The following is a 26814-nucleotide window of genomic DNA, read 5'->3' on the forward strand; positions in this document are numbered from 1 at the left end:
CATGAATAGACATGGACATTTTTCCAAAGATAACATTCAGATGGCCAACAGATACATGAAAAGGTGCTCAACAGCACTGGTCATCAGGGAGACACAAAACTACAATGAGATATCACCTCATACCAGTAAAAATGGCTAAAATTATCAACACAGGAAACAATAGGTGTTGGCAAGGGTGCAGAGAAAGAGGAACCCTCTTACACTGTTTTTGTAATGCAAACTGGTGATGCCTTTTTATATACAATACCAAAAGCACAATCAATGAATAAAATAAAAATGATAAGTTAAATTAAAAGGAAAACAAACTTCTGATCTCTGAAAGGCACTGTTAAGAGAATAATAATACAAGACACAGACGGAAGAAAATATTTGCAGAACATATATCTGATAAAGAACTGTTATTCATAGTATTTAAGGAATGCTTTAAATCTCAACAATTAGAAAACAAATAACCCAATCACAATATTGGCAAGTGATCTGAACAGATACCTTAACAAATAAATCATATAGATGGCACATAAGCATCTGAAAAGAAATTCTACATATGTGTCATCAGGGAATTATAAATTAAAACAATGAGATACTATTACACACCTATTAAAATGGCTAAAATCCAAAACACTGAAAACAACAAATGATGCCAGGGATGTAAATCAATGGGAACTCCAATTCACTGCTGGTTGGAATGCAAAACACTAGAGGCACTTTGCAGATGGTTTGGCAGTTTCTTGTAAAGTTAAATACAGTCTTGCCATATGAGCCAGCAATCACACTTCTAGGTATTTGCCCAAGTTTACTGATAATTTATGTTCCCACAAAAGTTATGTAGATCCCAACAGGTCCTAATTTGGTTTGACACAACCAATTAATGAAGATATTGTTGGGTTTTTCTTGTGGGTTAGGATCATTATAAGAAAATACTAAGATGCTATAGGCACCATTAACTTCTGTCTAAAATCTTAAGAAAAAACTGTAAATACTTATCACAAGAAGGCATACAGCTATATTACCAAAAGACAAAATAAACATTAAGGCACAAAAATATTCCTAGAAAGAAAGATTATACTTTTAAAGAGACAAAGGCTCAGTTTATCAGATATAAATAACAAGTACAAATTTGCACACATTTAATAACCGAGTTTCCAAATACATAAAACAAACCGGAAAAACTACCAGGAAGCACAGAGAAGTCTGTAACCACAGTGGGAGAATTTAACATAACATCTCTTAGTAATATAGAATAGACAGAACTTCAATTAAAGAAGAATTGAACAACCCAATAAATACATTTGAGCTAACAGATGCATACAAAATACATGATTGATTGTAAGGACAAAGTTTTGCTGCTTTCTTTAATTAAAAATAAATCAGTGATATTGAAAATTGTCATACTACTTAGTGTTTTCATTTTAACAGGTATAAATTTCTTACTTTGAGACTGGCTTATTGACAATGTAACTTTATGCTTGAGTAAAAGATTTTCATCTAACATATCTACTTTCTGAGCTATAAGAAGAATGCTTTTAACCCATTAAGAAGACAATTTTATTCATTAATTTGTAATTCAAATACATACCAATTATCGAGGAATATTTCCTTTCATGTTCTGAAACATAATCAAATACCATATTGTTGAAATAGTGATGTCTACTCATTGTTGGGATAGTGATTTACAGAGTGACTATGTGAAATACAGAAATAATGGGAGTACTTTTCAAGAGAATAGTTTTATAAGGTATTCACAATTTAGGATTAAATTCAATATTTTTGTAACAGATAATCGGTGAGGGAATAAAGAAATGGTAAAGAATACATTCAAAACAAATTTAAAAGAATATCAAAAACACATCAGATAAGAAAGACAAAATACAAATCATTTACCCCCAACATATCAATACTTCCATTAAATGTAAATCTTATTAAATGTTCCATTTAAAACACAAAGACTGTTACATTGGATTAAAAAATAACCAACCACAATGCCTTTTGTTTTAAAGTTACACAACTAATTCATAGCAATATGAAAAGACTGAAAGTAAAATGATGAAAAAATTATTCTATGCAAATAATTACATTAAGATACTATGTAAATATTAGATAAAATGGACTAAAAGCACACAAAAAAGTTATTACAAAATGTCCATCATTAAGACAGAAATTTCAGTTCACTAAGAATATATAACATTTTAAAATTTGTGTATTTATTACATACATATGTATATATCTGCATATAATTTATATTTATTATATACAGTAAAAAAGCCTTAGAAAAATAAAACAAAAATTGCAGAACTACAAAGAGTAATAGAGAAATAAACAATCACAGTAGTTGGATTTAATATACTTTCCTCACAAATAATAAGCATAGAATCTCAATGAAATTAAGAAAGCACCAACAACATAATTAATCAACTTGACCAAATGGATAACATACATGCACACACATTACAGATGTAGCATATATATGTATATATGATACAGTATATAGCATGCATTTATGATTGAATATATATATTCATGAACTGAAGAAAGAAATATATTAAATATCTTTTAATAATTTTTTTATTTTAAATAATATTTTTAATAATTATACTTACTAGTAAGTCCCACTTTTCTGGTAGCTCCAAGTGTCTTAATTTGAGATGAGCCTTTTGAGATTAAAACTTCATTATCTTCAGGTGAAAGATTTTTACCTGCTTTTTCATCCATTTTCTCAGCTATAAAAATAGAGACTTTTAACTCAATAAAAAGTAAAAGTTAACTCTCTTTATTTTTAATAAGAACCACTTACAGTTTCTTTCCAGTTTTATAAAATTTAAGCAAATGAACACAATTTAAACAAATAATCAAACACTTCCCCCCCACACACACAAAACAAAACAAAACAAAACAAAACAAAACAAAACAAAACAAAACAAAACAAAATTCTGGTGAATTTTCAAAACAGACTATAAAATTAAATATGAAAATCATCACAGTGCTTTCCTGAAAGTATGTGAAGGTACTTTTGTTACTTTATACACACATTTAGAAAGTTATAATTAGACTTTATTGTACTAAGGGCATTTACATTTTTTAAATACTTAAAAATTTTAAAACGTATAGGATTGATGTAAAAGTTAGACTGATTAGAAAGTAATAATTCCAAAATAAGGAAATGAAATAGAAAGAAAGCTAGGTCAGGTAGGAAGAATACAGAGCACTCCAAAATAGAAATAATTAAATCCAAATGTATCAATAAGTACCATAATTATAAATGGATTATATGTTATAGGGATAGACAAAGACAGTCATACTAGATTTATAAATAATTTAATTATAGGTTATTTATAAGTGACACTACTAAATAATAATAATACAGAAAATTGGAAACTAAGTAGGTGAAAAAAGATATGTCATGTAAATGTAACCAAAATAAATATGCAATAGTTATGTCACTGTCAGACAAAATAGGATTTTGGTCAAAAGACCTTAATGGAGACAGAATAAAATGGCACCTTTCAGAAAAAGAAATCATTGAATTCATAAGAAATTATCTAACATTTGTATTTCTATGCACCTAACAACAGACAGTATAAGGAAAATTGGCAATATAATGAAAATAGTACTGCAGGAATAAATAGATAAGTCCGCAATCATAATGCGAAAATTCAATATGCATCTCTCCATAATTGGTAGGACAAACAAAATTCAAGAAAATCAAGAAATAGGAAATTTAAATAACACAATAAAAATCTGACTTAATAGATGTATGTAAGCTTGTAGCAGAATATACATTCATAAACAAAATTCTGTTCAAATCAATTGAAATTTTAAATAATTTAATAATCATAATTATCATATTCACTACTGAGTCTTTTCTTTCTAACAGTTTTAAGTGTCAGGCAAAATATTTTCATCTGATATCTCATCCATTTTCTGGGCCTCAAGAAGAAAGTCATAAAAGCACTAAATAGAGAACTGGATCTGTGGTAGAACTTTTGGATTTACAATATATGTTATTTATCCAACAATATGTTATGTCATTTTTTAATGATATAAGCAAATCCTGTCTAGTTGAAATATAAATATCATGTGAATATACTTTCACTTGTGTGTATGTAAGCAGTCTTGCTACTTTTACAGAAGCATTAAATATATTTAATTTAGAAATATTATTATAAACATTATTATATATACTTACATATTTAAAATGATTCTTTAGTTTTTTTAGAGTATTCACATTTTAGAATAAAGTCTAAAAATTTTTAATCAGATATGGCTAAGGAAAAACATATAAGGATAAAAAAATACAGAGAGTGAAAAAGTGAAAGAAAAGTAGGAAAAATTACCCAAGAAATGGGGTAATTAAAAGTAGAAATAACTAGATTATATATGATTGAGAACTACTTAAAAGACAAAGAACGAGCTGAATTTTAAGATATTTACACTTATAAGTTTCTTGCAAAAGATACAGCAAAATCACAAAGATATAAGAAACAGGATAGAAAAAAATATATGATGCAAATACCAACCAGAGGTTTATGGAGCTACATTAATAGTAGATAAAGTAGTTTTGGGGGAAAATAAATAAAAACTTCCTAATTAAGACAAAATGTTCTGTCCTTGAAAGATATTATAAATCTTAACTTTATATACCATAAATAATAGAGTGTTATAAGATATAAATCATAAGCTGCCACAACTGCAAGAAAAAATAAATCCCAAAGTAAGATTTAACACATCTAATTCAGTAATTTTAAAACAAAGAGATAAATTATTAATAAGTATCTAAAGTGTGATGGGAATCATTACCAAAGAGCATATGGTTGAAGACATATTCATAAATCCAAAAGTGTTCTCCTGAATTTAATTAAAAATAATTCATAAGATTTACATTTAATTACTTGCTATCAAGATTCATATTTCTAGTAGTTTCAAGTTTTTTACTTTGAACTTGGTTTCTTAAAAATAAAACTTTGTCCTCAGGAAATTGATTTTCCTGTGACATCATTTCATTGTTTTGCTTTTCAAGAGGAAATGCTAAGGAAAAAAAAAACATAAATGTTTGAAATGTCTGGATATGCCAAAAAATCACCAAATTTTCTTCCCATGGAAGAAAAAAATCATGTCAATAATTTTCATTAGTGTGCGTGGAAGCCATTTACTTAATAATTACTGACCTTGCAAATACCAACCAAACAGTATTATTAATTTTGCTTTTGTCTCTATCTTAGGATATACATGCCTTATCTATTTTTTAATATTTACTTATTTTTTGAGAGAAAGAGAGAAAGAGAGAGAGTGTGTAAGCATGGACAGGCGAGGGGCAGAGAGAGAGGGAGACAGAGAATCTGAAGCAGGTTCCAGGCTCTGAGCTGTCAGCACAGAGCCCGATGCAGAGCTTGAACCCAGGAACCATGAGATCTGACCAGAGCTGAAGTCAGACACTCAGCTGACTGAGCCACCCAGGTGCCCCAGGATATTCACACTTTAGATCTGAGTGTAAGGTTTCTGTAAAATATATGCCCAAAAAACATATTCATGAACCAAATGAAATCTGATGAGGTTAATTTAAAATAATTTAAAGTTTCCTATAATTACTATACTTACTTTTACGTCTTTCCTTTCTGGAAGTTATTTTTTTCTTTACTTGCACCTGGGATTTTGATGCTGAATCTTGACTCGCAAACATAAGATTTTCATCAGGTATGCCAAAATAAGCTATAGAAAGAGATAGATTTAGTCTACGAACTGGAAAAACAGATCTATTGTGAAATCCCTAGATTTCAAATTTATAACAAATGCACAGTAGCATTTTCCTTCATTTGTATAAGGTCATAAGTGAATTATTATAATGCTAGAACTGTTATGAAAATGGCTGATTTCAAAACTGTCTCATTATTTCATAAATAAACCTAAGTAACAAATACATTTTATGTTGGTCCTCAGGTATCATGGGTGATTTATACTTAGGCTAATACACAATAATAGACCAAGCAATGAAAACTCATATGCACAAGAGTATTCATTACAGCCTTTTTTGTAATTCCAAAGTACTTAAAACCATTTAAATGTTAAAGCATGGAGACTGGCCAAATAAACTGATACATATATCTCAACTACAGAACTGGTATAATATGAATACTTCTATAATGGTAGATAATTGTACATATGTATGTATGTATGTATATATGTATATGTAAGACATTCTTCACCCATCTGCACTGATACATTTGATGCTTGTCTGATGTCATTTTATGAAACACTGGTTGAAATACTGGTGGGCTGGTGCCCTTTTATATTTAGACTCTTGTTTATATTATCACAAGTGAATAAAGGCTTAATTGTGACTTTCAAATTAGTTTATTGTCTGAATTAACCAACTTCATAGCTAGCAGCTCTCTCTCAGTAACAAATGATGACAGTGTGGCCCAATTAAACCTCTCGCGTTTCTCAATTGGACCTTATGTCAGAATGACACTACTACAGGTCAGAAGTGCCCAATTGTCAAAATCTCCCAAGAACTGTAATCTCACAGATTCAGCTAAAAGATACTTTGAGGTATTACTGGAGAGTTATTGGGCCTTGGTGGATACTTAATGTGTGTCCTATGACTGTGAAATAGTCTTATGATTTGAAATTCCAGCCTGAGGATATTAATGCTTTTACTTTTGTTTTCTAGTTATCTTTGCATATTCACAATTTAGGTTAGAGTGTAAAGTTTCTATAAAACATATGCTCAAAAGTGTCTTCATGAACCAAAGAAAAAAATCTCCTGATGGATTTAAAATAATTTAAACTTATCCATAATTATTATACTTACTATGGCGCCTTTTCTTTCTGTAAGTTATTTGTTTCTCTACTTGCATTTGGGGTTGTGACACTGAATCTTCATTCACAAGCATTAAATTTTCATCTGGTACTCCAAAATGAGCTAAATAAAGAGATGCATTTAGTTCACTAAATGGAAAAGCAGATCTATGAAAACTTCAGATTTAAATTTATAACAAGTGTACAATAGCATTTTCTTTTTATAGCTATAAATAAATTGTCCTAATGGTTGATCTGACATGGAAATGATAAGAAAAGTTTTAATTGATACTACTGAGGCTGTCTCATTATGTCCTAAATATTCTGAGGCAACAAATACATTTCATAACAGTCTCCACTTTTGGGTTATTTATATACTAGGTTAATTGATAACAATAAACCAACCAACAAAAATGCATATGTACAAGGTCTATTCATTACAATATTGTCTGCAATTGCAAAATATTTAAAATCATCTAAATGTTTAAGAATAGGATATTGGTTGAATAAACTAAGGTTATGTTATAAATTATGGTATAGTATAATCTATGGCATATTACATGGTACAAACTGCTTTATGTATTTGCATAAAATTAATAAATATTTCTATAAACTGACAAAAAGAGCTAATGTTTAAGTGGAAAAACTCTTTAAAAAAGTGTATCTAGTATGCTAACTTTTGGGTCAGAAAGAAGTAATCAGAAACAAATAGAGAAATAGATATTAAATTCACAAAATAGAGGAAAAATAAACATGAAAATAATAGTTACTTACCTATAAGAAGATGGGATGGGAGAGAAGTCTAAGGAATGCAAAGAGAAGGACATATATCTTTTGCATAATATTTGCTTTTTGAAGCAGATTAATGCTCTCTATACATTCCAAAAATAAAATTAAATTAACAAGAATAAGAAGAGGAAACTAACACTGAATGCAAGTGAAAGGACTCTAGTGAAGGGATAAAAATAACAATACTAATCCAAATAAGTCATCAATACAGTGTTTGAAAAATACCCTCAATCTTAGGCAAGAATATAGGGGGCAGATTGCAAGAAAAATCACTAAATCATTTGAATAGACTTATTTTTGTAGTGGTATGTGCTGAGCAGTTCCTTAATGAAGTTGAAGCATTATAGGATTGAGCAACTACATGCTCAGGCTCTTAGCTCCAATAAAGATTCAAGATTAACACTGGAAGAAAGAATATACACATATGAAATGGAGGAAGGCAAGAATGAGACATGAGAGATTAGAATTGAAGGTGTCCAGGAGTCCTCATGATTTCTAAAACATGTATATGCACAATATGCATGTATATATTCACATGCACATGTATGCATGAATATGTGTGTGTGTGTGTGTGTGTGTGTGTGTGTGTGTGTGTGTATCTCAATATATATTAGTATAAGTGTATAAACTATGGAGTGCAGATCCAAGTTAAAATCCTATGTGTAATCTTTCAGGTTCAACCCATAGAAAATTACGAAGTTTTTAACTGGCAGTTATCATATGAAAAAGTCTCCTACTCCACACTAGGCCTAAAACACAGCTGGTGTGCTGATCTTTACAAGGAAGTACAATCATGTATTCAGGCCTCTCCAGGTCAGCATGCCCTAGACCAGCTGTTCCATTCATAGACTTCAAATGAGGCACTGTACTGTTCAGGTGACTCTGCTTAGGCTACCTTCCTGGGGAAGCCTTGAGGACAACTTTCTCCTTTCTGACTTAGTTTTCAGTACTTTTCCACTCCTAGCCCTCCCCAAGTCCCTCCATATCCTGGCGCCATAAAATGGCAAGAGCCTTTTGTTTGAGGATCCTTCAGCAGTGAGAGACAATCTCCCCTCTGCATTTGTGATGAACATCTAACACTCCCCTGGTTCCTTTAATGGGGAAAAATGGAACATTGTTAAAGTTGGCCCTTTCCTGTTTTGACTCTTGCTTATAAAATATCATAGTAATTAAAGTAATTAAATTACTTTCAGTTTGGCTTATAAAATATCATAGTAATTAGATAAAGTAATTAAATTACTTTCAGTTTGGCTTATTAATTGACCAACTCAACAACTGTCAGTGCTTTCTCTGACAAATTGGTGAACTGAGCAGAATGGTTAACAGAGTACACTGACTTTCTTTTTTTTTTTTTTTTAATTTTTTTTCAACGTTTTTTATTTATTTTTGGGACAGAGAGAGACAGAGCATGAACGGGGGAGGGGCAGAGAGAGAGGGAGACACAGAATCGGAAACAGGCTCCAGGCTCCGAGCCATCAGCCCAGAGCCTGACGCGGGGCTCGAACTCACGGACCGCGAGATCGTGACCTGGCTGAGGTCGGACGCTTAACCAACTGCGCCACCCAGGCGTCCCGAGTACACTGACTTTCTATCTAGAAGGCAAACACCCTCAACTTCCCATAGGGCACTTTTGAGAGGTATTAGAGAAATCCATCAGACACTCTCCAGTGATGTTAGTGGGTCATTTTCAAGAGTCTGAGAGTTCCATGGGTACTACATCAGCCATGCCAATAGAACTCAGAAAGTACTAGTGGATCCTGGGGGTGTTTTGGGTAGTGGTAGCAACTGGTTACATAACTTTTTCAGGTATTAGGGGGATCACTGGTGCTTCCCTTTAGCCTCTAATTCCTTGGTCAAACTCATATGGTGGTCCAAAATACAGATCCAAAAGAGAGACTCTAGGAAAGCTAGAGAAGTAATTCCCTAACTACTGATATAGTCCTTCAGTGATGACAAGAAAACTCCTCAGAGACTCTGAATGCTGAGTTGTACCCAGTTACCATTGTTAGGTGTAAATATGGTTCTGGCACCAAAAGACAGCCTATAACACAGCAAATTTTTGTTAAGATTCATACCTGAAATAAAAAAAGAACAAAGATCTCTTTGGGATCACTTTGTTTAGTAATCTGACGCTCTTAGAGACTTGGATAGTTTGCCTCCTTAATGAAGGGGGTAATCTTGTTAAACTTAGTGAGAGTGGCACCTCGAGGGTATGACGTTAAAGAACCCCACTTCCAGAGTACAATAACAGCAGCCACTTTGCCTAAGGAAAAACAGGAGGATGGCACTGGGTTGGAAGAATGCAAGCACTCAACACCATCTACATTCTCAGCTGGATAGTATATTGACTCTGAGAGATTTGGCCCACACATGATGAGGTCTTTGGCACTGAACAACATGGATGAATCATCCTTCCATGGATATAGTTTCCTGTGAGCCACCCTACTGGTCTCTTAGATGTACAAATGAGGTTTGTTCATCCAGTTCTTATGGGTTATTGAACTCAATTAAACCTCCTTAAAGGTCATGTTGATCAGTTTGAGACATAATCCAGATCTTCACTGACAATTATTGAGTTTGTAAAACATGGCTCCTGCCCAGATAGCAAAGACTGACCAGAAGAAAGAGTGATGTAAAAATGGTAAGGCTGTGTCCTCCCCTAGACCATTTAGGGTAGGGTATCCCAAAGAAATCTCTAGATCTGGTTACTCAACAGTAGGTTCCTAAAGAGAAGACTGATAAGCTTTGTTACCAAGGGACTCATGGTCAAGTAGTGGGTGGCCTGTGGCTCCAGCAGGCTGCTCAATTAGAGTCTTCAGGATGATCCTCTTATGATTAATACATGTGCTATTCTTTCTGTGCCTCCCAGAGAATCTAGGGCTGAATTATGGAGCCCTGTCAACTTTAAACAGATGTCTCAGCTTTCAAAAATATGCAAGACTAGGGGTTGGGCCAAGGTCCCAGAGTCCCTAGTGGAAAATAATGGTCCTGTACCAAGTTCAGAACTCAATTTATTAGGCCTTCTGGATATTGGTGCATAATTAGCTGTGATCTCCACAATCCTTCACACTATAATGAAGGGGTTATGGGGTAAAACTGTGCCCACTCCTGCCAAAAAGTATAGAATTCCTATCCCCGATTACTTCAGAATGTGACCTTATTTGGAAATAGGGTATTTAAAAAGGTAATCCAGTTAAAATGAGGTCATTATACTAGGCCTTAATCAGATATAAATGGTATCTTTATAAAAACAAGAAACTTGAGCACAGAGACAGACACATATATAGGGAGAACACCATATGAAGATGAAGGCACAGATCAGGTTGATGCATCTATAAGAGAAGAAATGTCAAATATTGCCAGAAAACCACCAGAAGGTAGAAAAGAGCCATGAAACAGATTTTCAATCAAGGTCTCAGAAGAAAACATCATGACCAACATCTGATTCTGGATTTTTACTTGCTGACTGTATGACAATAGTTTTTTGTTCTTTAAGCTACTCAGTTTATGGTATTTCGTTATGCCAGTTTAAGGAAACTAACACAGATTTTTGGATCAGGAAGTGGGCTACTGCTGTAACAAGTACAAAAAAATGTTGAAATGTCTTTGGAATTGGGTAATAGGTAGGAAACTACAAGAGTTTTGAACAGCATGATAAAAACAAAAAAACTAGGGGTGCCTGGGTGGCTCAGTCAGTTAATTGTCTGACTCAGTTTCAGCTCAGGTCAGGATCTTAGTTTTGTGAGTCTGAGCCCAACATCAGGGATTCTCTCTGTCTCCCTCTCTCTCTTGCCTTTCCCCAATTTATGTTACCTCTGTCTCTCTCAAATAAATAAACTTTAAAAAAAAAACCTAGATTACCTTAAAAAGATTGTTGGAAAAATGGACATTAAAGGTGATTCTGGTGAGGGCTAAGAAAGAAAGGGGGAGAACTTTACAAAAAGGTTTTATTATCTTAGGCAATACATATATCATCATGAAGAGAATGTTGTTAGAAATACGAATGATAAAAGAAGTTCTAATAACATTAAAAGGGTTATTTACCATATTCAAGTGGCATTTATTCAAGGATGGATCAACATCTGCAAATCAATCAATGTGACACATCACATTAACAAAATGAAGGATAAAAATCATATTACCTCAATAGATGCAGAAAAATCTTTTGACAAAATTCAACATCCATTCATGATAAAAACTGTCAACAGAATGCTTATAGAGGGAATGTATTTCAACATAATAAAGACCATATATGATAATCCCACAGCTAATAAGATCAACAGTGGAAACCTGAAAGGTTTTTCTCTAAGATTAGAAACAAGACAAGGATTTGTACTCTTACAACTCTATCAGAAAGAGAAATTAAGAAAATCCCATTTACAATAGCATTCAAAATAATAAAATACCTTGGAATAAATTTTACTAAGGAGTCAAAAGACCCATACCCTAAAAACTATAAGACATTGATGAAAGCAATTGAAGAAGACAAAAATAAATGGAAAGATATTCCATGCTCATGGATTGAGAGAATTAATATTGTGAAAATATTCACACCACCTATAGCAATCAAGAGATTCAATGCAATCCTTATCAAAATTCCAGTGATGACTTCCAGGGAAGATGGCAGAGTAGAAGGACCCTAAGCTCACATTGTCACAGATACAACTGGAAAACACTCACATCAGTGTTAATAACCCAGAAAATGACCCAAAGACAGTAAGAACAAACTCCACAGCTAAATGTAGAGAAGCTGTCACACTGAAAAGGGTAGGGAGGGCAGAGATGCAGAGGGGAGCTAAAGGGACCCATAGGACTGTCCACAGGAGCAAAGGACACTGCAGGTGAGGAGACGGGAGAGAAACAGCCTATCACACTGGGGAGCCCAAATGGCAAAGACAAATCCCTATAACATTTGGCTTGGAAAACCAGACGGGCTGAATTTTGTGAGTTCTTGTAAACAGTGGGACTTAAGACCTGAAACTTTAAAAAGTATTGGGCTCGGCTCTCTGGGAGCTAGGAGGATGAAAGGAAACTGAATCCCTGCCCTAAAAGAGACAGCACAGCACACAGCCCTGCATAAATACAGCATAGAAACAGCAGTTTGGAAAACACCTGGGCCATTAAGTAGGAATATTTGTTTACTTATCCCAAAGCATGTGCTGGAGGAGCAGAGATCCTTGGGAGACTCTCCAGGAACAAAGAACCTACCCACAGCCATTTCTTTTCCCACCATCTAGCCTAAACACATGGTCACCTTTGTGAACCAGCACTACCCTAACACTTGATTCCTAAATTGCTAACACCATACATCCTGTCCACAGGCTTCTGCAGATCTTCCCCCTCCAATATACTGTTGACCAGAGCCCATCCAAAGTGATGTCATAAGACTTTAATACGTAAGCAGCCCCGATTGGGGCCAGCACCACTCCAGTGACTCTTCCCCCTGAGGAGAGAACAGTACAATCCCAGCAGTGGGTGGGGTAGTCCGCACCCACCAATGAAAGCTTCACAGGAGACAACACAGGGAACATACCCTGCAGTTCAATGATACTGCATCTCTGATAAATGCCAGGTCTAACTCAACTCAAGCCTAAGGCAGCCCCAGACTGGATCACTAACACTACAGGGACCAAACACTGGCCACAACAGGTAAAAATTCATGTAACTTCTCAGCCACAATAGCAGAGCACATGCAACACACATAGGAGATACCTCTGAAGTGCCAGGTTCAGGTGAACAGAGGACACTGCCCTGCAGGGCACTATAGAAACCCTTCTTCATAACGCCACTACTTTCAAGTGTAGGAGATATAACTGACTTTCCTAGCACAGAGAAACAGACAAAATGAGGAGACAGAGGAATATGTCTCAAATAAAAGAACAGGACAAAATAGGTGGAGATTAAGAGTACACTTATCTTGAGAAGCACTGATTGATCTATAGAATTATTAAATCACTATATTGTACACCTGAAACAAATATAACAATGTATGCTAACATTACTGAAATCAAAATTCAAAAAAATTTTTAAAATTCCTATGGCATTTTCATAGAAATAGAACAAATGATCCTAAAATTAAATGGAGCCACAAAAGATCCCAAACATTCAAAGTAATCTTGAGAAAGAACAAAACTTGAAGCATCACACTTGCATATTTCAAACTATATTACAAAGCTATAGCGATCAAAACAATATAGTATTGTCATAAAAACTGACACATATCAATGGGACAGAATTGGGAGCCCAGAAATAAGCCTGCACATATACAGTCAATTAAACTATGAACAGAGCCAAGAATATACAATGGGGAAACACAGTCTCTTTTTATTTTTAATTTAAATTTTAGTTAATATACAGTGCAATATTGGTCTCAGGAATATAATTCCATATTCACCACTTACATACAACATCCAGTGCTTATCACAAAAAGTGCCTTCCCTGATACCTATTCACCCATCTAGGCCATCTCCCACCACCCCTCCATCAACCCTCAGTTTGTTCTCTATCGTTAAGAGTCTCTTATGGTTTGTTTCCCTCTCTTCTCCCCCACCCTTCCCATATGTTCATCTGTTTTCTTTCTTAAATTTCACATATAAATAGAAACATATTGTATTTGTCTTTCTTATTTCACTTAGCATAATACATTCTAGCATCATCCACATCATTGGAAATGGCAAGATTTCATTCTTTTTGATGACTGAGTGTATACACATACATACATATACACTACATCTTCTTTACCCATTCATCAGTAGATAAACATCTGGGCTCTCTCCATATTTTGGCTATTGCTGATAGCGCTGCTAAAACATTGGAGTGCATGTACTCTTCAAATCTGTATTTTTGTACCCTTGGGGAAATACCTAGTAGTGCAATTGCTGGGTTGTAGGGTAGTTCTATTTTTAGTTTTCTGAGGAACCTCCATACTGCTCTCCAGAGTGGCTGCAACAGTTTGCATTCCCACCAACAGTGCAAAAGGTTTCCCCTTTTTATGCATCCTCACCAACACCTGTTGTTTCTGGTGTTGTTAGTTTTAGCCATTCTGACAGGTATGAGGTGGTATCTCATCATGGTTTTGATTTTTATTTCTCAAATGATGATTGATTTTGAGCACTTTTTTAATGTGTCTGTTAGCCAGCTGGATGTCTTCTTTGGAAAAGGGTCTATTCATGTCTTCTGCACATTTTTTAACTGGGTTGTTTGATTTTTTGTGTTGAGGTTGATGTTTTTTGTACATTTTAGATACTAACCTTTTATCTGATGTCACTTGCAAATTTCTTCTCCTATTCCGTTGGGAGTTTTGTTGATTGTTTCCTTTAATGTGCAGAGGATTTTTTATCTTGATGAAGTTCTAGTAGTTTATGCTTGCTTTCATTTCCCTTGCCTCAGGTGACCAGTCTAGAATGAGGTTGCTCCAGATGAGGTCAAAGAGGTTACTGCCTGTGTTCTCCTCTAGGATTTTGATGGTTTCCTGTCTCACATTCAGGTCTTTCATTTAGAATTTATTTTTTGGTTGGTGCAAAAAAGTGGTCCAGTTTCATTATTTTTCCTGTTGCTTTCCAGTTTTCCCAGTACCATTTGTTTAAGAGACTGTCTTTTTTTCCATTGGATATTCTTTTCTGCTTTGTTGAAGATTAGTTGACCATATAGTTGTGGGCCTATTTCCGGGTTTTCTATTCCATTCGACAAGTCCATTTTTGCCAGTATCATACCTTCTTGATGATTACAGCATTGTAATGTAGCTTGAAATCCAGAATCTTGATACCTCTAGTTTTTTCTTTATCAGGATTGCTTTGGTTACTTGAGATATTTTGTGGTTCCATACAAATTTTAGGATTGTTTATTCTAGCTCTGTGAAGAATTGTGGTGTTATTTTGATAGGGATTTCATTAAATGTGTAGATTACTTTGGGTAGTATAGACATTTTAACTATTTTTCTTCCAATCCATGAACATGTAATGTTTTCCCATTTCTTTGTGTCCTCCACTTACTTTCACAAATCTTCTATAGTTTTCAAAGTACAGATCTTTTATCCCTTTAGTTAGGTTTATTCCTAGGTATCTTATTGTTTTTCATGCAATTATAAATTCCTTGATTTCTTTTTCTGCTGCTTCATTATTGGTATATAGAACTGCAACAGATTTCTTCACATTGATTTTATATCCTGAGTCTTTGCTGAATTCATGTATTAGTTCTAGAAATTTTTTGGTGGGGCCTTTCTGGTTTTCTACATAGAGTATCACATCATCTACAAATAGTGAAATTCTGCCTTCTTCCTTGCTGATTTGTATGCCCTTTATTTCTTTTTGTTGTCTGATTGCTGAGGCTAAGACTTCTAGTACTATGTAAAATAGCAATGGGGAGAGTGGGCACCCTTTTCTTGTTCCTGACCATGGGGGATAGTCTCTCAGGTTTTCCCCACTGAGGATAATATTAGTTGTGAATATTTCATACATGATCTTTATGATGTTATGTTCCATTTTTCCCTATTTTGTTAAGGGTTTTTTTTTTTTTACCAATAATGGATTCTGACAATGGATTTTGACAATAATGTCAAATGTTTCTTCTGCATGTTGACAGGATCATATGGTTCTTGTCCTTTCTTCTATTAATGTGGTGCCTCATGTTGATTGATTTGTGAATATTGAACCAGCCCTGCAGCCCAGGAAAAGTACCGCTTGATTATGGTGAATAATTTTTTAAGGTGTTGTTGAATTTGATTTGCTAGTATCTTATTGAGAATTTCTGCATCCAGGTTCATCAGAGATATTGGTAATTCTTTCTAGTAGGGCCTCTGTTTGGCTTTAGAATTAAGGTAACACTGGGTTCATAGAATGAGTTTGGAAGCTTTTATTCCATTTCTATTTTTGGAACAGTTTGAAAAGAATAGGTAATAACTCTTCTCGAAATGTCTGGTAGAATTCTCCTGGGAGGTCATCTGGCCCAGGACTCTTGTTTGTTTGGAGATTGTTGATTACTGATCCAATCTCTTTGCTCGTTATGGGTCTGTTCAAGTTTTCTATTTCTTCTATTTCTTCCTGCTTCAGTTTTGGTGGTTTGTATGTTTTTAGGAATTTGTCCATTTCATCCAGACTGCTCAGTTTGTTGGCATATAATTTTCATAGTATTTTCTTATAATTGTTTGTATTTCTGTAGTGTTGGCTGTGATCTTTCCTCTTTCATTCGTGATTTTATCTATTTGGGTTCCTTTTTTTATAATGTGGCTAGTTTTATCAATTTTATTCTTTCAGTGAATCAGTTTCATTGATCTTTTCTTCTGCTGATCTCTGCAACAGGGTTCCTCTGGAGTCTTCTGTGTTTCTTTCAAGCCCAGCTAGTATTCTTATGACTGTTGTCATAAATTCTTTTTCAGTTATCTGATCTCAAAACAGCTGTGTTTGAGGGACCAGGAATCTTTAGGGTCCCCCTACTTTTCCACCATCTTAAGTCCTTTGACTGTCTCTTTAAAAAACAGTGTTGCACCCCCCCACACACACCAAATTGCTTCATGAAAATGAAGAACATGTAGTTGAAAACTGGAGGAGAGTTAATCCTTGTATAAAGTAGTAGAGAATTTGACTGAACTGTGTTCTGTTGGGTAGAAAGTAGAACTTGTAAGCAATGAATGTGGATATTTAGTTGAATTTTCTAAGCAATGTGTTTAAGGCACAGTTTGATTTCTTTGTTGTTATAGGAAAATGCCAAAGGAAAGAGATAAATTGAAGAAAATATTTTAAGCAAAAAGAACCAGAACATGAATATTTAGAAAATTCTCAGCCTATTTATATTTAAAGCAAAAAGAAAGAAAGCATGCTTTGAAGTCACAACCCAATTTTCTGGCTAGACAACTGTTTTTATAAAGAAATTTTGGATGTGAGTTGTGGATCTAATCAACTACTACAGCAGAAACACTGCCAGCCTGGACCAAAGGAGACAGAGATAGAATAAAATGAAGGAAGGCTGTCAGACTTCTGTAAGACTTTTTAGAGAAAAAAGTGAATTGATAAAGCCATTCTATGATGAAATATGCTATTCTACAAGAAAAGGGAAGAATAACTCCAAAGGGTAGTTCAAACATCACTGGAGCTACCACTGCTACCAGAGGCTGAGGGCAAAGGCCAAAAGGTTAGGCTGTTGTCTCTTCTGTTCCAAGGAGTGGGGCTGCCACCCATAGCTAAAGTAGGGCCAAACTCCAGATTTCTAAGGGAATAGTGCATGAAGCTAATAGGAATTATTCTCAAGCCTTGAAATCTAACCTAATCTAATTCTCAAGATTTGAAAACTGGCTTAAGACCTATGGCCTCTTTTTTCCTTCTAATTTCTTCCTTTGGGAATAGAAATGCCTGTTCTATGCCTGTCCCACTATTGTATTATTGGGAGAATATAATTTGATATTTAGTTTTACAGGTTCTCAGATGGAGAAGAATTTTGCCTCAGGATTAAACATACTCCAAGTATTACCCATAACTGGATGACTTAGATAGTGATATTTGGGACTTTGAGTTGATGATATTTAGGTGAGATGCTGGAGTTAAAACTGGGGACCTAGGAATGAGATGAGTATATTTTGCATGTGGGAAGAACATGGATATTTAGAAACTAGAGAATAGATTATGGGTTGAACTGTGTTCTCCAACACCAAAAATATGTAGAATTCCTTACCACAAGCAACTCAGAATAAATACCTTGTCTTTATAAAGATAATCAAGTTAAAGTGAGGTCATTAGAGTGGTCCTTAATCCAATATGAATGGTGTCATCAAAACAGGATATTTGGAAAAGAGACATGCACATGGGGAGAACACGATGTGAGGATGAAAGCAGAAATAAGAGCCTCTATAAGGTAAGGAAAACAAAATATTACCAGCAAACTATCAACAGCTAGAACAAAAACATTAAACAGACTCTCAGTAACAATCCCTCAGATGGGACCATCACTGATGACACCTTGATATCAGAATTCCAACCTCTAGAACTTTAAGACAGTAATATTCTGTTGTTTAAGTTATCCAGTTTGTGGTCCTTGGTTATGGAAGCCCTGGGAATCTAATACAAAGGAGAAACAGATAACACTTTCTGTTTTGGTGTCTGAGTCCAAGACCACCAGCACCTTTACCAGATACAACTGTGTGTGAGTCACATTGGACCACTACAGACCTCCATTGTTATGACCTCTACTAATGAATATATATTGATATAGATGTTTTGTCTAAGGGTATCTCTGACTGAATTCACTCCCAAGCCATCAAGGAAATTACTGCAGTTAGAGCCATTTTATGGGGCATGTGAGGACCATGAACCTATTCTGCTAACAGTGCCTAGAGTGCTAGTGTCTACCCCCCAAAAATCAATTAACTAGGGGAGAAAAGATATAAATACCTTCATTTATGAACTTCATGAACCCAAAGTTTTCTGTGAGACTAGTTCTCCATTCAATAGTTCCGTCTGGCCTGTGTACATGGTCCCAGGTACACAGAGAGTCAATTGATTGTGGCTCAGTGACATAGTACAGCCCTGTGCACTAATAAGTAACTGATGATGGGACTGTCACAGAGGGTATTGCCCAAGATAAAGGAAATCAGTATACAATAATTGACTTCTCAGACTCCTTTTTCATCCTCACCATCCATATAGATGATCAGAATCATTTTACACTTCTATGGAATGAATCACAATGTACAACTAAAGTCCATAACTCTACCTATTCCCCCGCTATCTGTCATCAATGGATAGGGCATAACCTAGAAGAAATCCCACTCCTAGAGGGAGCATAAATTTCTACTATGTTGATGATGACATTTTCCTGGTGGGTCCAGACAAGGGCAACATAAAATGACTGCTGCCTTGTTGGCCTACATGTAGCAACACAGCTAGGCCATTACTACAAACAAGGTAGAAAGGCTTAAAATCCAGGATATGATCTAGAAAGAGGCACCACATCTTATTCCAGAGGAGGAAATTGCCAAGCCTTTGGTCTACTATATCTCAACATATACAAAGAGTCCCAGTGATTTTGGAACTACTCAGCTACTGGTTTATTCATATTTTCCAAACAGGGATCTAATGGCATCCATCTTGGGTTACCAGTAAGGCCACTATTTTTGATTAGTCCCCTAACCAACAGAATGTCTATTTTGACTAGGGAACTCCCAATGAGTAAGTTAGAATAATAGGTGATAAGACTGCTGACCAGAATCATATTTCTAGATTCACTTATGTTGGTCATGTTGATTATCAGTCTCAATCAAACCTCCTCATAAGATCATGTCAATACATCTACAACACAATCCATAGCTTAACTGACACATTTCAGGACATGGTAAAAGTGTCTATTGCCTAGAGAAAAAACATTGACCAATGGAGAGAAGGTCATGAAAATAGCAACTCTGATGAAAAATCCAGGCAATGGCCTTACAAAGTCATCTTTGAATCTAGTTGCCAAACAATGGGGTCTCTCAAAGGAACAAATTGGTGGGCTCTCTACCAACAACTCATGGCTAGGTTGTGAGTCATGAAGTTCCCACATAGTAATGGCTACTATGACTAATACAAGTGCTATTCCTTCCAAATATCCCAGTGAACCTTGAGACTTGTGTAGTTTACTTCCTTGATGAAGGGGGTAATCTTTTAAAACTTAGTGAGAGTGACACTTTGTGGGGTCCATCAATACAAACCCTTCTTACTTTTACCCAGACCTCTAAGCTTTCAGAAATGAACATGACCAGAAGTTAGACGTACTCAAGGCCATTATGTTTCTAGTGGGGACCTGAGGACCTATGCTAAGGTCAGAATACAAAGTAGAGGTGGTAAAAAAATTACATTCCTTGGGCCTTTTGGATACTGGTGAACAAATTACTGTGACTCCACAATCTCTGACACAAGGATGAGGAGGAAACATAATTCTGAGTGGTCTGAGGCCACCAACACCAGGTCTCTTTTCTAGACCCAAGTATGGATGAATTCCTTTGGGCCACCCCCATTATTATGGCTTTTACTGCCTAATACATCATTGGTACTTTCTATACCAACCAGTGCTTGCATTTACCCCTAACCTCTGATCAGATTTTCTGAAGGTAGGTTATTTTAGTGGGGTATATGTAAGATCATCACCTACCAAACTACTGGCACCTAGGACCACTGTCTTCCAAACACAATGCCAAAAGCCTAGAGAAGCCTAAAAAAGGGATAACTGCCCTCACTGTTAAACTTTAAAAAGCCAACAAAATTTGCAAATCATTTCTCTATCCAATGGTTCCACTTGGCCTATGTGCAAAACCTCTGAAGTCTAGGCTTTAAATTGATTAGGGCTATGCAATGTGTCAGTGCTGCCTTTGGAACCAGTTGTGACAGTTATAGAGGCTATTGCCCAAAGCGAAGGAACTTACTATACTACAATTAACATCACAAATGCCCTTTTCAGCATTCCCTCTCCATGCAAATGGTCAGGATTAATTTGTTGTATATAGAATGGATTGCATTATACCACAAATGTCCTTCCACAACACTCCCTAAATTCCCTAATTATCTGTAACCCATGCTTGAAAAAGTCCCTGGAAAAAGTCCCACTCCTGGAGGGAGTGCTAGATTTTCAATATATTGATCAAATCATCTCAGTAGGCCATTATTATCAACAAAGTACAAGGACCTAAAACCAAAGAAAAATGTCTGGGCATCCCAGAGAAGCCAATTGTCGTGCTTTGGGTCCACTGTTCCCTCCAAATAAAAAATAATCTGATCATTTGTTAGACTATTCAGATACCGCTACACTCTCACAGGGATAAGAGCACCCATCTGTCAGGTTACCATAAAGACCTTTGGCTGGGACTCTACTGGACAGGATCCCCTTGGAGATCCTTCAACTGACTATCTTAGCTTCCCATTTTCTGGGCCCCTCTGATTTCCATTTGCTGTTTCAGTTACAGATCTCAGCAACACCTAATTTTGCCTGCTAGAGCCTATGGAAGAAGTCACAACAGGTCACAGGCACCCCCTCGGACTTTGGGTCTACAAGCTGCCAAAAAAGTGCATATCCTTTATGTGACAATTATTGGTTTTGGTGAAAACTGAGAACACGACTTTGGTTATGTAATAATCTTCTGATAAGAAATTCGAACCAAAACACATTAATGTATTTCCTTTTGTTCTCTAGTTATATTAGGGTATTCACACTTTAGGCAAAGTTTAAAGTTTCTATAAAATACATGCTCAAATACATATTAACAAACCAAAGAAAGTTCTCATGCATTTAATTTAAACCAATATAGGGGTGCCTGGGAGGCTCAGTTGGTTAAGCATATGACTTCAGCTTAGGTCATGATCTCAGCTCACGTCATGATCTCGGAGTTTGTGAGTTTGAGCCCCACATCAGGCTCTGCATCAGGCTCTGTGCTGACAGCTCAGAGCCTAGAGCCTGCCTCGGATTCTGTGTCTTCCCCTCTCTTTGCTCCTCCCCTGGTTGCACTCTGTGTCTCTCTGTCTCTCTCAAAAATAAATAAACCTTAAAAAAATTTTTTTAAACAATATAAAGTTACCTGTAATTATTATACTTACTACTGATTCTTTCCTCCGTGGATTTTTTTTGTTTTTTAAATTGTACTTGGGTTTTTGACACTGAGTCTTGATGTTTAAGCTTAAGATTTTCATCCAGCACTTCATTAAGAGCTACAAAAAGAGAGAAATTAATAAGAAAACAGATCTACTGTAAAATCTCTAGATTTCAAATTTATAACAAAAGAACAGTAACATTTTCTCCCATTTTTATAAATTAATAAATAAATTATCATAATACTAGATCTAATAGGAAAATTCTAAGAACATTTTTAATGGATGTGTATTGAAGATGTTTCTTTATTTTATAAATATTCCGGACACCAAGTATGCTTATATTAGACTCTAATTTTCTTAGGTTATTTATACTTTAGGTTAAAACATTCAGACACCAACCAATGAAAATGCATATGCACAAGATTAGTCAATGTGGCCTTATTTGTAATTGCAAAATATTCAAAACCATCTAAGTGTTCAAACAGATTTGTTTAATAAATTGATATATATACCATAAACAATAGTATATGTAAATCAAACTATTATGCTATATACCTTAAACTTATACAATGATGTATGTCAGTTATTTTTCATTAAACTGGAAAATTCATATAGTACCAATTATGATACATTATGGTGTGCATATATGTTTGCGCATAAATATATAATATATATGGTATATAGGGAATGTAATGTGGTGCAAATAACTGTACATATAGTGATATATCCCCTTCCCATCTAAGCTAATATATCCAACCCTTGCCTGATATCATTTCATGGGGAAATGAAATATTGGCTGACACACTAGTAGAGCCAGTGCCCTTTTATGTTTAGATTTCTGCTTATATTTTATAATAAGTGAATAAAGCCTTAATTTTTACTTTCAATTTGGCTTGTTGTCTTAAGTTACTTCCTTCACATCTGGCAGCTCTCTCTTTGTGACAAATGGTGACAAGCAAGGTGGCTTAATTAAGCACAGTCTTTCTGGAAAAGTAAAAAGCATGAAGATACTCCAGGACGTTTTGAGATGTTAGAGAAGTCTATGAGATTTCTTGGAGAGTACCAGCTGATTATTTTCTAGAATCTGAGGGTCCAACAATGCACTTTGCCAGCCATATCAACGAACCACGGAATGTTATGGGCCACTCTTGGAGAGCACTAGTAGATTGATTATACACAATTTTTATGTTTGAGAGGTAACAGTGGTGCTTTACTTCAACTCCAAACTCCATGGCCAAAATGCCTGATGGGCCAAATTAGAGATTCAACAGAGGGGCTCTGGGAAATCTAGGGAATCAATTCCTTGGCTAATGTTACTGTCCTCCAATGATAAGATGAAAAATTGTTACACACTTTAAAAGTTTTAATTTATTTTTAATTATTTTGAGAGAGAGAGAACACACACACACAAGCAAGGGAGGGGCAGATCAAAAGAGGGAGACAAAGAATCCCAAGCAGGTTCTGTGCTGTCAGCGTTAAGCCTGACTCAGTGCTCAAATTCACAAACCACGAGATCATGACCCGAACCAAATCAAGAGTCACATGCTTAACTGACTGAGCTACCCAGGTGCCCCAAGAAGGTAATCTTCTTTAACTTAGGAAGGGACAGTGGCACTTTGTGGGGTTCACCACTATAGTACCCTCCTTCAGAATAGTCTTACCACAGAAAACTTGATAGAGACTGACCCAAGTTGTTTTTCTTCCTCAGCTGGAGCTGTTTGGGCTCTGACAGCTTTGGTCCACTCATGATGGGTTCCCTATGACTAAAATACATGTTTGGACCACGACTGCAGAGGCACTAGCAGCTCTGCAAACTACTGGTGGTCCCTTAGTTCTACAATGAGAGAGTAAGATTAGTGGATGATAAGATTGTTAGCAAGATTCTAGGTTCATTAATGCCACTCCTGCTGGTTATCAAGGTGAATTAAACCTCCTCATAAGGTCAGGTCAATTAGTGAGTGACATAACCCAGATCATAAATGACAAATTTTTGGACAGGGAAAAAGCAACTACTGCCAAAATAACAAGGAGCGACCATCAGATAGAGTGACATAGAAATAAATAATCAGGCATATACTCCTAGAAGATTTGGGTAAGAACTTTCTCAGAGATCTCTGGGTCTTGTTACTAAACAATGGGAGTCAAAAGAAAAGATAAATGAACTCTCCACTGAGAAACTCTTGGTCAAGTAGTGTTCTAATAGAAGACAAACAGCAGTCTCCCTAGAGACTGCCCAGTGATGGTACCTCTGCTAATACAAGTGTCCTTCTCCCGGTGAATTATAAAATGAATCAAAGAGCCCTATAAATTTTTACCCAAACTTTTTGGCTTAAAAAAAAGACTATAAAATGACAATGTCCTTATGTCCACAGTGAGAAATGGAGGCTGTATGCCAAAGTCAAATTTCAAAGTAGTCTGGGGAGAATTACATTTCTTGGGGCTTTTGGATAGTGGTATACAGGTAGGTGACTGTAACCCCCAGAATCCCTGGCATAAAAATGAAGGGGAAATTGATAATACTCACCGGTTTTCTGTCTGAAGCCACCCCCCCAATACCCTCACCTAGACTTGACTATGGGCATGGATCCTTTGGGGCTACCACATATCACCATTGTGATGGTGCCCACTCCTGAATGGATTTTTGTTATCGATGTATTGTTTATGTGCACCCCTGAATGCATTCACACTAAACCCTGAAGGGAATTGCTGCAGTTAGCATCATTTTAATGGGGCATATAGAAGACTATAAACTTACCAGACTACCAGCATCTAGTGCTTTTGTCTCTTAAAAACCATATCAATGGTCTTAGGGATAAAAGGAAATAATTGCTCTTATTGTTGTGCATAAGGAAGCCGAGGTTCACCATCTGGCTTTTGAAAAAGGCCTTGGGTGCCTGGACATAATCAATTATTGGTGGCTCAACTGTGTAGTACAGCCTTTGGCACTGGCACTACCTGACATTATAACTGTCATAGAGGCTAGTGCCCAAGCTGAAGGAAATAAGCATGAGGTATTTTATATTACAAATGTCCTTTTTTAGCATCCCTGTCCATACAGATCAGTTTGTCTTATGTGCAATGGGTTGCAATTCACCTTTAAGGCCATTCCACAAGACCATGAGCTGGAAAAAGTCCTATTCTTAGATGGAGCATTACTCTTCCACTATACTGATGACATCTTCCTAGTTGGCCCAGGCAAGGGCATAATCCAACAAGGACTGCATATCATGTTGACCACATAGAACAACATGCATGGGTCATTAATACAGACAAGGCAGAAGGACCTATGACCCATGTAAAATTTCTGAGAATAAACTGGGAAGGGACAGTGTGTCTTACTCCAGAGGAAGAAAATTCCAAGTTTTAGTAATGTTCAGGCTCTTAGCTCCAATAAATACAAAAGATACCCAGTGATTGGTGGCACTCTTCAGCTAATGGTGGTCACACATTCCCTACATGGCTATCTTGATGGTGACACCCACCAATTAGATTACCAAAAAGACTTCTACCCTGAGTGGAACATGACAACATGCCCTGAAATTTCTTCAACTGACCACATAGGCCATCCTTCTCCTTACTCCTTCTAATTCATTTTGCTTTTTGAGTTACAGGTCTCAGCAGCCTCTGTTTGCCAATTGAAATATGTCAGAGGTGCCCATTCAGCTTTTGGACCCAATATCCTGTAGTTTATTGAAAGTAAACATGGTTTGAGAGACTATTAACTAATTATTGGGCGTTAGTGGGCACTGAGCTCAAGAGCCATGACATGAAATCATCTTATAACTAGACATTCCAAACAAATGTTAAATGGTTTTTATTTTATGATATTCACATTTTAGGCCAAAGTGTAAATTTTCTATAGATTATATGCTCAAATACATATCCATGAAGTAAAGAAAAAAAAAAGATCTGATGAGGTTAATTTTAAAAAATTTGAAGTTATAGGGGCATCTGGGTGGCACAGTCCATGGAATATCTGACTTTGGCTCCAGTCATGATCTCGCAGTTCATGGGTTCAGGTCCCACACTGGGCTCGCTGCTGTCAGCGAAGAGCCTGCTTCAGATACTCTGTCTCCTCTCTCTGACCCTCCCCTGCTTGTACTCTCTCAAAAATAAATAAACATTATTTAAAAATTTAAAATTATCTATAATTATCATACTTTTTATAATTATTATAATCTATAATTATTTAAACAGAGTTGTTTCTGTACTTGCATTTGAAGTTTTGACACTGAATCTTGATGCTTAAGCATAAGACTTTTGTCTGGTACATCATCATGAGCTACATAAAGAGATTAATTTAGCCTCAATAGAAGAAACAGATCTACTGTGAAATCTCTAGATTTAAAATTTGTAACAAATACAGGTCGTTTTAATAACATTATAAGCAAATTACCATAAGACAGATGTGACATGAAAATTGTGAGAATACTTTTATTGGGTATGTGTTGAAGCTGTATCACTAACATCTCCATTATAATGTTTTAAATATAATGTTATACTATATATAGTCTCTAGTTTTCTTGGGTTATTTATACTTTAAGTTAATACATACTCATATAACTAAAAGAAACTGTATATGTACATGGTTATTCACTACAGAACACTTGCAATTTGCAAATATTCACAACCACACAAATTTACAAGCAGATTGGTTAAACTAAGGTATACACTACACTCTAACGTATCA

The 26814-nt window shown here is 35.5% G+C and overlaps 1 protein-coding gene across 1 annotated transcript; it reads right to left on the reverse strand.

The window, feature by feature from the left end:
- Window positions 1-1386: 1386 nt before the first annotated feature.
- Window positions 1387-26404, reverse strand: LOC128775067 (coiled-coil domain-containing protein 7-like). The gene is made up of 6 exons (XM_053895744.1): window positions 26340-26404; window positions 22131-22241; window positions 6806-6916; window positions 5593-5703; window positions 2598-2717; window positions 1387-1606 (listed from the first exon to the last, which is right to left on the reverse strand). Exons 1-6 carry the CDS (start codon window positions 26401-26403, stop codon window positions 1524-1526), a joined length of 600 nt encoding a protein of 199 aa, XP_053751719.1. The 5' UTR covers window position 26404; the 3' UTR covers window positions 1387-1523.
- Window positions 26405-26814: the final 410 nt, after the last annotated feature.

This window comes from Panthera pardus, unplaced genomic scaffold (genome assembly GCF_024362965.1).
Source record: "Panthera pardus isolate Hobbes unplaced genomic scaffold, ASM2436296v1 HiC_scaffold_6, whole genome shotgun sequence".
Classification (NCBI taxonomy): domain Eukaryota; kingdom Metazoa; phylum Chordata; class Mammalia; order Carnivora; family Felidae; genus Panthera; species Panthera pardus.

Bases quoted from the DNA above. Each gene is read 5' to 3' on its own strand.
- LOC128775067 (XM_053895744.1), bottom strand. From the start codon at position 26,403: ATGATGATGTACCAGACAAAAGTCTTATGCTTAAGCATCAAGATTCAG. The intron at 2,718-5,592 runs GTAAGTATAGTA...CTATTTTTATAG, and splicing joins CAGAAAGGAAAGACGTAAAA to CTGAGAAAATGGATGAAAAA. The intron at 1,607-2,597 runs GTAAGTATAATT...ATTATGTTTCAG, and splicing joins CAGAAAAGTGGGACTTACTA to AACATGAAAGGAAATATTCC.